Source organism: Pelobates fuscus, chromosome 7 (assembly GCF_036172605.1).
Source record: "Pelobates fuscus isolate aPelFus1 chromosome 7, aPelFus1.pri, whole genome shotgun sequence".
Classification (NCBI taxonomy): domain Eukaryota; kingdom Metazoa; phylum Chordata; class Amphibia; order Anura; family Pelobatidae; genus Pelobates; species Pelobates fuscus.
The window spans coordinates 63440351-63454447 of NC_086323.1; the positions used below are offsets into that span (position 1 = coordinate 63440351).

The 14097-nt window shown below is 39.7% G+C and overlaps 1 protein-coding gene across 2 annotated transcripts in view; it reads right to left on the bottom strand.

Annotated features, from left to right (window-relative positions):
* Positions 1-1298: 1298 nt before the first annotated feature.
* Positions 1299-14097, bottom strand: part of ABCD3 (ATP binding cassette subfamily D member 3) — a 76613-nt gene continuing 63814 nt past the window's right edge. For both annotated transcript variants that reach the window (XM_063428347.1, XM_063428348.1), the window contains exons 22-23: positions 4810-4866; positions 1299-2467 (exon numbers count right to left, since the gene is read on the bottom strand). In XM_063428347.1, coding sequence (XP_063284417.1) covers positions 2390-2467; positions 4810-4866 — 135 coding nt within the window. In that variant the 3' untranslated portion in view covers positions 1299-2389. The remainder of the gene's footprint in view (positions 2468-4809; positions 4867-14097) is intronic.

The following is a 14097-nucleotide window of genomic DNA, read 5'->3' on the forward strand; positions in this document are numbered from 1 at the left end:
TGGCTGAGTGACAGGCAACAGAGGGTTGTAGTCAATGGAGTATATTCGAAGCTTGGGCTTGTCACCAGTGGGGTACCTCAGGGATCTGTACTTGGACCCATTCTCTTTAATATTTTTATTAGTGATATTGCAGAAGGTCTTGATGGTAAGGTGTGTCTTTTTGCGGATGATACTAAGATATGTAACAGGGTTGATGTTCCAGGAGGGATAAGCCAAATGGCAAATGATTTAGGTAAACTAGAAAAATGGTCAGAGTTGTGGCAACTGACATTTAATGTGGATAAGTGCAAGATAATGCATCTTGGACGTAAAAACCCAAGGGCAGAGTACAGAATATTTGATAGAGTCCTAACCTCAACATCTGAGGAAAGGGATTTAGGGGTGATTATTTCTGAGGACTTAAAGGTAGGCAGACAATGTAATAGAGCAGCAGGAAATGCTAGCAGAATGCTTGGTTGTATAGGGAGAGGTATTAGCAGTAGAAAGAGGGAAGTGCTCATGCCATTGCACAGAACACTGGTGAGACCTCACTTGGAGTACTGTACACAGTACTGGAGACCATATCTTCAGAAGGATATTGATACCTTAGAGAGAGTTCAAAGAAGGGCTACTAAACTGGTTCATGGATTGCAGGATAAAACTTACCAGGAAAGGTTAAAGGATCTTAACATGTATAGCTTGGTGGAAAGACGAGACAGGGGGGATATGATAGAAACATTTAAATACATAAAGGGAATCAACACAGTAAAAGAGGAGACTATATTTAAAAGAAGAAAAACTACCACAACCAGAGGACATAGTCTAAAATTAGAAGGACAAAGGTTTAAAAATAATATCAGGAAGTATTACTTTACTGAGAGGGTAGTGGATGCATGGAATAGCCTTCCAGCTGAAGTGGTAGAGGTTAACACAGTAAAGGAGTTTAAGCATGCGTGGGATAGGCATAAGGCTATCCTAACTATAAGATAATGCCAGGGACTAATGAAAGTATTTAGAAAACTGGGCAGACTAGATGGGCCGAATGGTTCTTATCTGCCGTCACATTCTATGTTTCTATGTTTCTAAATAGCGTGCCAAGTTTTTTAATTTAAATGATCCTGGTGCTGAAGGGTTTAATGTGAAAGGTGGAATCACCAAATTGACTGGTTCAGTCCATCATCTGCAGAGTTTAGTAGGTTCAAAAAGGCAATAAAGATACCTGTGTGATATGAATGCCAATAACCTGATATTTGTCAAGATACACAAAATAGTATTCTAGTAAGTTACATAATAAACAAATAAATGTACAAAGCATGGAAGAGGATTTATATAGACCCCATTTATTGCATACTCAGTGCATGCTTTCAAGAAGCACATTTCTATGTTACAATATATCCATTCAGCCCACCCTGCCGCAGAAGACATATCTACAATAAATGGTTCACTACCTTATGGAGCACGCTCCTTTTAACAGTGTAAAAATTCATCCAACTACTTATTAAGTTAATAGGTTATTCAAAATCACATGGAAAGTACATTGAAATCTGTATCTGGGAGGAGTAAATCAAACATTATATAAAATTAACGATATACAGAATCAGTCCAACTGGCATATTCAACATGATAAAACAAGCCAGCACATGGCTGTTTGGTGGAGTTTAAAGGGCTACAATTCCCTGGGATGTATATAGTGGTGTACATATTACACGCTGACCAACTCATTACGGATATCTTCTCAAATTAACATTCATTTATTTTTGCGCATAATCTTTAAACCGGAATTTAAACACAACTTTTGATATTTAGTGCATGTCATCTTTTTTGTTTTTCTTTCTTCTCCCTATTACCAGGTAATGGCTTCAAATAAAAAGTTAACCTGAGATTAATTTAAGAGGAAGTTATGCTACGCATGTTTAAATAACATTATAATGGGCGCCATGTCAAAGGCTTGGATGAATTTCTTTAAAAAAAAAAACATAGTAAAAAATAAAAAAAAGTCCTCTTTTAAAAGGCAGCCCATGCCAGATAGGAACAACAAAAAAAGGTAGCACAATACCTTGGTACCTTATCTTAATTTATGACAACTGAGGAGACATTTCATATCCAAACCTTATGAAAACCGGATAAACCCCTCTTCTACTGGCTAGGTAAATCACAGGAGTTGATTTCGGATTCACTAACCAGATCCAAAAATGCAAGCACCGGATTTGCCATTTCATTGTATTCTTAGTGTTAATAACTTAGTTGATGAATGCACAGTTATCAGTATTCTATATTAGACACGGATTGTTTAGAATTATGCAGTAATCTCTCTCTAAAAAAAAAAAGAATAAAACCGTTTTAAAGTTTTTTCTTCCATGAGTTAATTTGATTTTCTCTGTATTTTTTCATAATCATGAGCAGAAGACACTTAAGATCCAAATTCAATGGTGTCATCAGTGATCTGCTTGAAATCATAGTTCCCTCTGCCATCCATGTGAAGGTAGTACTGCAAGATGAAGTAAAACATTATGAGTAATGGTAAAAAAAAAAACAAGGCAATTTCACAAGCTTTTGGTTCCCATCTCAGGCAGCAGATGATGGGTTTAAAACAGGGTTGGGGAACCTTTGGCCCTCCAGATGTTTTGGACTACATCTCCCATAATGCTCTTACAACCGTAACGCTGGAAAAGCATTGAGGGAGATGTAGTCCACAACATCTGGAGGGCCAAAGGTTTCCCATCACTGGTTTAAAAGAACAGATTTTCAAGAATGCAAACTTTTTTTGGGGGGGGGGGGGGGAGTTATATTCAATCACAATCTTTATTTCTCTTACATAATCTAGCAATTGAGACTACAGCCTTCTATAGGTTTGGCCAATGATAGCCAATGTCTCCCCTTATAGACTGATGATTATCTATATTGTAATCAGGTCTAATCAACTGAGGCACAACTCTTTTTGGGGAGAATAGAGGGAGAACCTTCCTAGTTACTCTTCCATGCAGTTGCATGAATAGCCTGGACAAGGCTGACATATCAGAAGAAGAAATACAGATTAAGGAACAGCACACATACACAATCAAACACAGGTTTACATTTTACAAGGCTATTTAAAATCATCTCTGAGCAAACAAACATGGGTATTCAGTTTCACATATGGTCATACTGTGTTAAGCCCAGCACTACACCACAGAACCCCAATATTAGTGGATCCTACATTAATTTTAATGACGGAGGCAAATTTAACAGTGCTAGTGCTAAATGTACTAAAGTGTATTTGATTAATCTGTTATGAGAGCATTGTGAATTTATAGAATGCAAAATTAATACAGAAATACAGAAATAGTTAAAACTAATCAATTCAAGTGATCGTGCTTTGATGTACATACTCACAATGTATGCCATATACCTGCTCTATATAAAATGAAGATTATTAAGTGACAATGCTATCCAAAACCTCCTCAAACTTATACTTTTTTGCAGGCACCTACAAAGAAGCATTTGAAGCTGGGAGCAAAGCGAGTTTCTGAATCCAGAAGTATTCTGGTCTGGACTCCAAACATACGTAGAAAAAGGGTTGAGCGTCCTGCCCTTTATCACAATAATTTTGAATTATATATATCACAATGCTCTTATAACAAGTTAATTACATACAATTTAGTTAATTTAGCACCAGCAGGATTTAAGTCTCCCACATTGGAATTCGTGTAAGACCCACTGAAATTGTGGTACTCTAGCTTTGTAGTGGTCTTAACACGATATGGTCTTTGGTGGAACTGAATCCCAATATTTGCTTGCCGAGATAGGTCATTTTAAAGCATCCTTACAAAGGCTGGAGTTATAAGCCACTCTTAGAAAACATGTATTCTGAGTGTTTCCCTTCATTGTCTTCTTGTTTCACTAGACATGTGAAGAGCTCAAGGTAATCACCCTTCTCTGCCTCATAAGAAGACAAGTATAACTTAATTCTTTAATTAAATGAACAAGCAGTACAGGCCCATAATATCTGCACCCCATAACCATGCTTCAATAAAAGGTTTGATATCAGGATTTGCACTCTAGAGGTGGTCCTCAATAAAATAAAATACATACACAGTGGCTCACTTAAATCAATATGTAGTTTATTGCACCAATCTATGACACAAGCTAAAAGGTTCTGGCAATTAAAGGAACACTATAAGGTCAGAAACACAAACATGTATTCCTGACCCTATAGTGGTAAAACCACCATCTAGCCCACCTGGCCTCCCCTTGCCTCCCTAAATATAGTCAAACCTTACTTGTATTCAAGTCTACAGCTGCTGCCTCTGCCTCTGATCTGCCTACTGACATAATCAGAAGTGGTGGTCTGAGACAATCACAATGCTTCCCCATAGGATTGGCTGAGACTATCAAGGAGGCAGAGTCCGCATGATTCAAACACGGCCCTGGCCAAGCAGCATCTCCTCATAGAGATTAATTGAATCAATGCAGAGGGTGGAGACACTGGATGTTATGATGCATACTAGGCATGACTGCCCCAGGAAGCACCTCTAGCAGTCATCTGAGGAGTGGCCAGTGGAGTTATCACTAGGCTGAAATGCAAATACTGCATTTTCTCTGAAAAGACAGTGTTTACTACAAAAAGCCTGAAGCAAATTAATTTACTCCCCAGAACAAATACAATAAGCTGCAGTTGTTCTGGTGAATATTGTGTCTCTTCAATAAGAGGGTCCAACCTATATAACTTGAGAAAACAACCTTTACCTATGTGAAGAAAGAATTATTGCAAAAGGACAATTCTGCTTCAGAAACAAATTCAATAAATCGTGGTTTCCCATCAGAAAAGAATACAAGCACTGTTTACTTTACCTCGTGGTGTTTCCACAGGGACTTTCTGTGGGAAACCGTGAACAAAGTTATTCCAACCTAGGAAAAACAAGAGGATATGTGTTAATAATGCAACCAGCATAATGATATATACCGCCTGAAGCTGCAAATATGCTCCCTAACAGCCATACCTATGTATATGGATCTGTATCTCTTTAATATATTATATACTTGCCTTAGTGCTGCACTTGACCCCAAAAAACTTAGAAAAAATATACTGATCCCTGTTACCAGAAACAAAGAGAGTTGCACTGATATGCATCTACTGTATCCAGTCCTTAGAATATAGTAGTAAACAATAATAAAAAAAAAAGTATAATATCCACCAAATGATAAGTGCAGATAAAACCGATAAATATTATAAAGTGTATACAGTGAAAGTAAAATATCTAAATTATGAAACATCTTAAGATTAAATAATATTAATCACAAGGGAAATACTATCATAAAGTGGATATAAAGTCTTAATGCTAAATAATATTAATCACAAAATACTCAAGAACACGTACAATCACATACATACAATGTGTAAATAGGTGAATAGATACAAAACATTTTTAATGTAAAACTGTCCAAGAAACATGTGTGTATGGGAGCTTCCTTTGCTTATGGTACAGAAAGCCCAGATTTGGCGCAAAGTAACAATGCCCAGATATAAGATTATGTTCTCTAGAATGAAGACCACTCTCCAACCAGGATACACAGTTTATGGAGTTTTCCCGAGAAATGTAAGATGACCTGCTAAGGACCCAGCATTGTATATAAGCACTGAAAACACGGGAAACCGCGAAGTAAAGGTGCAGAGAAGTGGGTTTCATAAAATTAATCTGATTTATTATGCACATAAATAACCCGCGACAACGCTCTGATGCAATAGATCAGGGCCGGTAAGAAGATCTCCAAGTGCGTTTGGCCCCACTGCAGGAGAACGGGCTGGCCTGTTAGGGAGATCTTTGATCTCCCCACCGGCAGTGCCGTTCCTCTTCTGCCTGAAGCTTGGGTGGGTTTAAGGTAAATCCAGCCCTCACTGTATGCTTAGATCTGCAACACATTTTGCAGTAAGGCACCAAGTACAGGGAGGCAATCTTGCAGCAATACCCAGGCAAGCAACACAAGATGTTAGTGTACTTAAAGTGTGCCTTAAATAAAGTCCAAATGGGGGCGGGGCTGGGAGGCCATACTGGACGGTCGCAGACGATTTGAGCTCCTGACTGAACTTCACTAAACAGTGATTTAAAAGGTGGAAATACCCCACTACTAAATCTCCTTCAGTTGGTACCCTCATCTGGCATAAGCCAGAGCACCTACAGTGTGAATTCTGGCACCAGAATCTTTGCAAGCCTGAAGCTGCAGCCTATAACCTGTTGACGCCTGGTGGTTCCCTGGCGTGGAAAGCGGCAGATCTCTCCGTCGGGGGTTGCTTGAGCTTTCTTTCTTGTGGACACTCTAAGCCCTGTATCCCCCTCCTCCCTCCCGGCTTACTACCTATACCATCGCTGTGGCAGCACCCGACAAGTGCCTTACTCAGCACACCTCAACAAGATGGCAACTGTGCTCTCTACTGGAATCTCTGAGCCCGCACAGCCTGCAGTGGCAATTTAAAGCGCAGTGGATCGATTCCTGAAGAGGTTAGACAACCACTTTGAACACTTCTGGAAAGACCTGGAGGCAAGGGGGTCAATCTCATCACCTCAAACCCAAGTGGAGAACCGGAGGGATGCAGACCAAGGGAGGAGTGAGCACTCCTTCCCCTGCTCACCTTCATCCATCTATCAACATGTCCGGGGTGAGGACCACTGCAGGCGGGATCCCAGGGCAGCATCCACATAGACAGAGCGGGCCGTGACGGTAAGCGGCAAGCCAACTTGGCCCGCTATTCTCCCCGTGTGGAGGTGGACTCTTGCCCCCGGGTCAGGGTAACAAAGATGAAGGCCTATGATCTGGCATGGCACAAGAGGAACTCCCCATATCACCCATGGGGCATCGCTAGTACTCCACGCTTGCCTGCCATGTGCTTCCTCGTCTTGGGCATAGGCTTACTGTCTGCTTACATTACAGGGTAGTTCCTCCAGGTAAATTCTGGGACTTAGCCGCATGTGGTTATAGCTAGTACGTTCCATATAGCTCCCATGACCATTAACAGCTTGACTAGCAGCAACCCTTCCACAATAAAGAATTATATAAAAAAAAAAAATAAAGTCCAAATTTATCTAACCCATGATTCTTCAGGGGTTAAACTGGGAAACTAGCAATGAAAAATGAGTCTGAAAATACTGTATTGTTTAAATCATGTTAGCCAGACAGCCAATATTGTGTCAACGTTAACTTTTTTTGCAGAAATACCATATAAATGTTTTAGAATGCTGCAGCAACATAAGAAAAAAATAAAACATGCCATATGTCTTTGAAAGTCACTGTCCTATTCAGAACAATAAAGATGTGGAATCATCAGCTTAACCCCTTAAGGAAACATGACATGTCTGACATGTCATGATTCCCTTTTATTCCAGAAGTTTGGTCCTTAAGGGGTTAAAGAGGTTGACTTCTAAAATGATGTGAACATTTTTAAACATCTGCATGCTTTTGTAGGTCTGCAAGACTTTCAAGAATAACGTTTTTTGTGAGTCTGAGGTAATGGCCTCCTCGAGATGAAAGGCAATTGCCAGGGGGCAGGGCAGGACTGTCGAGCTGAAAGGAAGCCATCTCATGCAGCGCTGATCCTGAGCCTGAATAAACGCTAATTTACCGCTCGCAAACTGATCATCTGCCCCCCAACATAGCATATTTTAACAGGGGAACAAACAAGCATTAAAAAGAAATGCAAATTGGGGATGACCGTTACCTCCATTTTGTGATGTCTCATGGGACACTAGCAGAGTGTTTCCAGCTTCAGCAGTAGGCTGCAGGCTCATGCCATCCAGTCTGGGGACTGAAGACCCCACAAACATGAGGATTCTGAAGCCTCAGGCCTACTGGATGGCATGAGCCTGCAGCCTACTGCTGAAGCTGGAAACACTCTGCTAGTGTCCCATGAGACATCACAATATGGAGGTAACCGTCATCCCCAATTTGCAAAGGCAACCGGAGAGATCACGCTGCAGCCCCCGGTCACTTGTTTCCCAGATTTACGTTTTAAGTTACAAGTTTCCACTTACGAGCTAATGGCCCCCAGCCTTCATTTGCTGGACTCAGGATACAGCTTTGATCATATGTGCCAAGTCACTGCATAGGAAGCAGCATCCACACTGTGGAAGCTCTCTACTTGCCCTGCCAGGGAACAGATAAGACAACTCAACACACTTACCCAGGAGTCTGCTTACGCACCACACATGTGCCTCAGAGGGACGGCCGACAAGTTATGGCAACTCGAAGACCAGGCTGTCTCGGGGTGGACAACAGCGACCCATATCCCTAGGCGATCCGGAGACCTGGAGGGTGTTGCTCCCTGTTGCTGCGAGTCCGGCCGGGCTGGACTGTGGGGGCCTGCAGTGGCCGGCGACAGAGCTGACAGGGGTGCCCTGTTTGACCTACCGGGACAGTGGGGGTGCAGAGGCTGCCCAGCCAGTGGACTCTAGGAGAAGGGGATCACATAGACTGGGGGGACCCTCGAGTGCCCGCTGTACCAAGAAGCTCATGGTGGGGGGCTTTACCTGGAGTCGGGTGGCAGTAATGAAGTTGGCAACCCCGGGGTCCAACTGTTGATGCACTAGGTTTGGCCCTACAGAAGCTTTACACCAATCCTTAATCTCCTCTGAGAACGGGGGCAGGATGATACATTTGCACGCAGTGATATCCTTCACCTATGGCAGTCAGGAATATAGATACATTCTTATGCAGAGATAACCTTTACCTAGGGCAGAAAGCCATCTTCCAGTAACCAACCCTCTTCTCCCCCCCCCACCCCCTTTTTTTATTTATTTATTTTACATATGCATAACCTGGCTGTACGTGCTTGGACCAAGCACCCTGGAGTCCACAAGGGGACTCTGCTATGGACATTCACGATGGGCCCTATCCCACAGTCCTCCCCTCATTCGCGGGGGCAATTTCCCCCCCCCCCCCTTTTTCCCCCCTTTTCTCTTCTTTGTATCTTAACACACTAACTGTCCCGACCCGTTGCGGGAGATATACACACCACATTCCTGTTATAGTCTAAGCTGTAGAATCACAACACCAGCAGGAGAACAGGGTAGAACACACAGCCGCGATAATGTTTCCACTTCTGTCACACAGTACAATACTTTACTTGGCTAGCTTGCCTTGCTCAGCTCTAGGTTATTACTGTTTAGTCAAATAAGCTTAATTATGAAAAAGATAGAATAATAGGCGCTCACTATAGTTAATAATGGACAGGCAGCAGTATACAAACAAGGATTCCCAAACCTTGTGGATAATGTACAGAAAAAAGAAAGGTGTATCCCGCGCCTAGTATTTTATATGTGCAAAATATACATACATATGTTCTCAAGTATATCCAGACAATAGTAATAATTAGGCATTGTATGGTAGCCACTTTTGGCACAGTTTTCCCATGTTATTTGGACCGTGCGGTCTTTCACTGCCTGTACACTGATTTAATGCATAATTAAGCTTGGTGTATCCCGCGCCTAGTATTTTATATGTGCAAAATATACATACATATGTTCTCAAGTATATCCAGAAGAAACCGAACCTCGGAATAAAACAGAATAAAAAACAATAGTGCAATACAGTAATTAAAATATTTTTGGCGGTGGTGAGTACAGCTATATATAATCCACTCACATTTATACGAGCTATAACAGAGCTATAACAGCTGAGCTCTGTTATAGCTCGTATAAATGTGAGTGGATTATATATAGCTGTACTCACCACCGCCAAAAATATTTTAATTACTGTATTGCACTATTGTTTTTTATTCTCTGTTTTATTCCGAGGTTCGGTTTCTTCTGGATATACTTGAGAACATATGTATGTATATTTTGCACATATAAAATACTAGGCGCGGGATACACCAAGCTTAATTATGCATTAAATCAGTGTACAGGCAGTGAAAGACCGCACGGTCCAAATAACATGTAAAAACTGTGCCAAAAGTGGCTACCATACAATGCCTAATTATTACTATTGTCTAGCAAATTAACCATAATTAGACTTTGACCTATAGTAAAAGATTGTGATGGAACTTACAATTTCACCAATTCCAGAACCGTGTTGCACACATGGCTATTAAATGTATATATCGCCTTGACACTGACGTCATATGTAGACATACTTAGACTAAACCTTATGTTGCTGACCTTTGCTATTTATTATGTTGTTAAGTAATTATATTATACTATGAAGTTGTCTCGCTACATATTTTCTTTGATGCACATATTTGCCTTCCTGATGTAAGCAATGATGAAGCTAATAAACCTTGAATGCAAAAAATAAATAAAAAGGTGATTGTCAGTTTGCAGTCTACAAAAATGTTTTTTTCCTCATTTTATAGCAAAATTATGAATTGCTTGACATAAGATTTTTTTGACCGACTTTTCAACAGAAGCAGAGATGTGTGATAAACTGAACTTGATGTAAGCCAGTCTTTTTAAAGTGAACTAGTCATTTGATTTTCAATTTAACATTAATCACCCCACCCCCAAATGCATTAAATACATCATTTAACACTGAAATACATTACGTATTTAATAAAAAAAATTGTGTTATTCACTCACTTTACCTCTGATCCAGCTTTTTTTTTTTTTTACAGTAAAACACACCTTCAGTACGCCCTCACTCCTCCTGCAATACCCTTTTATCCCGCTTGTGAAAGCTTCCCAAGTAGAGTAAACCTCTGTGATGCAGACACGCTGGCTTTATCGCCTGCATGCCGACGTCTGTACAGAGTGATATTAATCACTCCGTTCCTATACCCCCTAGCCGGCGATAGCAGTGTCGCCTAGGGAGATACCACAGTGCATGCGTAGTGGTTGCCATGTGTGGGAAGCAAAAAGACTGCCGGTGAGGGTTCTCTTCTGCACTCACTTGTCAAACAATTCTTTAGCATAGACTCTATACCGAATAATTGATGAACAGGTGGGAGAAGAACCTCTTTTTAAATAGTTTCTTTGTCTTCCTATGTATACTTGCTAGCAAATCCTTTAGTACTATGTATAGATAGAATTGTATGCTCTTTGAAATGTGCACAAGATGTCTATACGATCAGAAAGTTGTAATTGAAATAAGAGTACAATAAAAAGGTGTCATTCTGTAGAGAGAAAAACAATCACACAAAACAAAAACAAAAAAACGTGAAACTGGTGGAAGTAAAAATGTATGCGTTTTCTAAGAATTTCTGTTTGTTTTTTTAAAGTAGCTTGATGAAATATTCTACCAGCTGGGATGGCAAAGCCTAATAATTCAAGGGCAAAATTAAAACAAAATTACAAATAAATCATCTGATTTTTAGAAAGGAAACAGTCAGATTAGGTAGATCAACTGGATATTATCTGCTGTCAGAAGCAATGTTTTCAAAGGGGAAAATATATTTACAGAAATTAATGCAGTTATATGTACTATTTCCCATAGGTTGAGCTTCAGAACATTTACAAAACATACACTAGTTCAATTTATATGGAATCTCTTATGAGATCAAAGTATAAAGATATAAATCAGTTTGTTTTAAAAGGAATGCATTGACATCAGAGGAAGGCATGCAATCTCTTTTCAGTAAAAATGGCAGAACAGTATATTTTTCAACATATATTGCATATTTCTTTAAATCCTTTGTGGCTCTATGAATTTACTGCATATAATAATACATTCCAAAAGTTCATTAAGTGCGGCAAAAGAGCAATTTCCTGCATCCAATATTACCCATTCCAAGGCCTAGAACTTTATTATTAATATTACTATTTATTATTATGGACAGACTCACTGCCCTGCACGCATCAACCTATCCAACTCTTGCTTAAAACCCTATATGTTTATAGCAGTGTGTATGTTTGTCTACCACCAAGTTTAATTTTTATTTTTTTTGCTTCAGTAATACAGCTGTGGGGGATAACATGGTGTATAGCTATGTTATTATAAAAAAAGAATGCATTGCAAATATTTCAAGTTGCTGCTCAATTGTAAAAGTAGACAAACTAAAATATAACCCTGAGGCACTTTAAAGGGTCGCTCCAGACCCCTAAAGCACTTTAGCTTGCTGAAAAGCTTTATATGTGAAGAGTGTGTCCTCTGTTTTTCTTTCTGAAAAAAGTGCAGATTTCAATAGAAAAGTTTAAACTTTTATAAATTCCTGTCACTTCCTGGTTTGTTTAGCTCAGTGGAGCTAAACTCAAGAGGAAATAACTGCCTAGTGCACCTGCCTTTCAAAGACTTCTCATTGAGCTGCATTGGGAAGTTTGTGATTGGACAGCCACAGAATGTCTGTGCGGGATTAGAACAGGAGAGCTGACAAATGAAGCAGACAAGAGAACTGCAGCTTTTACAAGCGTTAATGCATTATTAAGTGTCGGCACGTTTTCATTTGGGGTATAACTACTAAACAGTGATTTGTATTTTTTTTGTATTTGGTCAGTGGAGTGTCCCTTTAAGGTAGAACGGCCACCACTCTGGAGGTGTCCGTTCCTTGTTCCCTTACACCAGTAAACGCTACTTAAGCATTTACTGGAGTGGACAAAGCAGCAGAGGCAAGTAAAACCCACATACTTCAACTGTCCTTCAGTGTTTATGGTGACTTTACCACCCTGTGATGCATCAGTCACAATTATTCTTGCTTAGGCATCATCAAAGAAACGTCAGACAAGCGTATAGTTTGGTTAAAAAAAAAAAAAAAAAAAGCAACAGTTCAGCATACTAGTCTGTACATAAACTGGATAACTGTTTAATGTTTTAGGTCTTTGCAGTTTGCCTCATGCACTGGAAGTGAGCAAATTCATGTGTGGGCATATCTCCCGCCCTGCTTGTTTTTTTAATATCTAGCCATTTACAATGCTTTTCAATCAATAAAATACTGAAGACCGCCAACTTATTTCAGTGGGTCCCTTTTACAAAAAGTCATTAAATCATTAAGCTTCTGTTAAGGATCAAACTTCTGGAATAAAAGGGAATCATGACAGGTCACACAATTTCCGTAAGAAATCAACTATATGATATCAGAGTGAAAGTTGATCTTTATAGCACAGAGAGCACCATCTGCTGGGCAATATAATATAGACAATAATTATCCATGTATTTTTTATATTAAACACTCCGAATCCAGGTTAGACAAATCCCAAGTCATTGGCCCTAAAAATGTTAAAGGGGAACGGTCACTTCATTGTCTGTCAATCACTGTTACAAATGTTGCGCCCCCCCCCCCCCCCCCACACCCCCCATTCTTTTTTTAACCTCTGAACACAATTAGTAGAAGAGGTAAAACGGAAGTAATGTTTCTATTCTCTCCCATGCCTGCACTGTGTGCCCTGCATGTGCCTTGACGGAATCAGATTGTGATGTCACTTGCTAAACCTTTAATCTACATTTAAAAGTAAAAGGAGCCACACACACACAAAAAAAAAGTTACAGATGGTTTTTAGTGTTTTATACAATTAATTAATTTCCACAGAAGTGAGAGTTCCTCTTTAAAGTAGAACTGCAGAAATGTAATTCTCCACGGGTAGGAATAAATTACGATATAACTAGCATGTCTGCCACCAGAAAAAAATAAATAAATCCATATATTGTTTCGTTTTCATTATAGATTCTTATCACATTAGCATAAGGCAGAACTGGTTTTAAAAACTGACCAGCACATCCAAGGATTAACCTGACAAGAACATTACATGAATAAGGAAGAAATAAGAAAAAATTAAGCAGACAAGTTTATAAAAAGTTTGTAGTCGTGGTAGGTATACACACAAGGCACTATAATAAACATGCAAGTAAGTACAAGCTGCAGTGCAAGGTCATCCAGCAGTTAATGAGTTAACTTTTAAGACCGCAATTTACAGTTGGCAAACAGTGGAAAATGAATGGTTACAAGACTTGGCTTCAAAGCCTAAAGAACTTTTAAAATAATTTTCTCTGTATTCAAAAGCAGAGTGTAAACATGCCGAAGTGGCTTTAATGATGCAAAAGCGGAATTGGTTTTATGATGAAATAAGGAAAAAGGTTACATGGTCTGCTTGGAATTTAATCCAAAGTAGTGTTGCCTCACATAGGTTGAGAAATCAGCAAATACTTCAAGACGCTCTATTGAAGATTTTGAACAGAAAGAAATTCATGCAGGCAGGCCTTTCATTTACATGTGGCCTGTTTCAT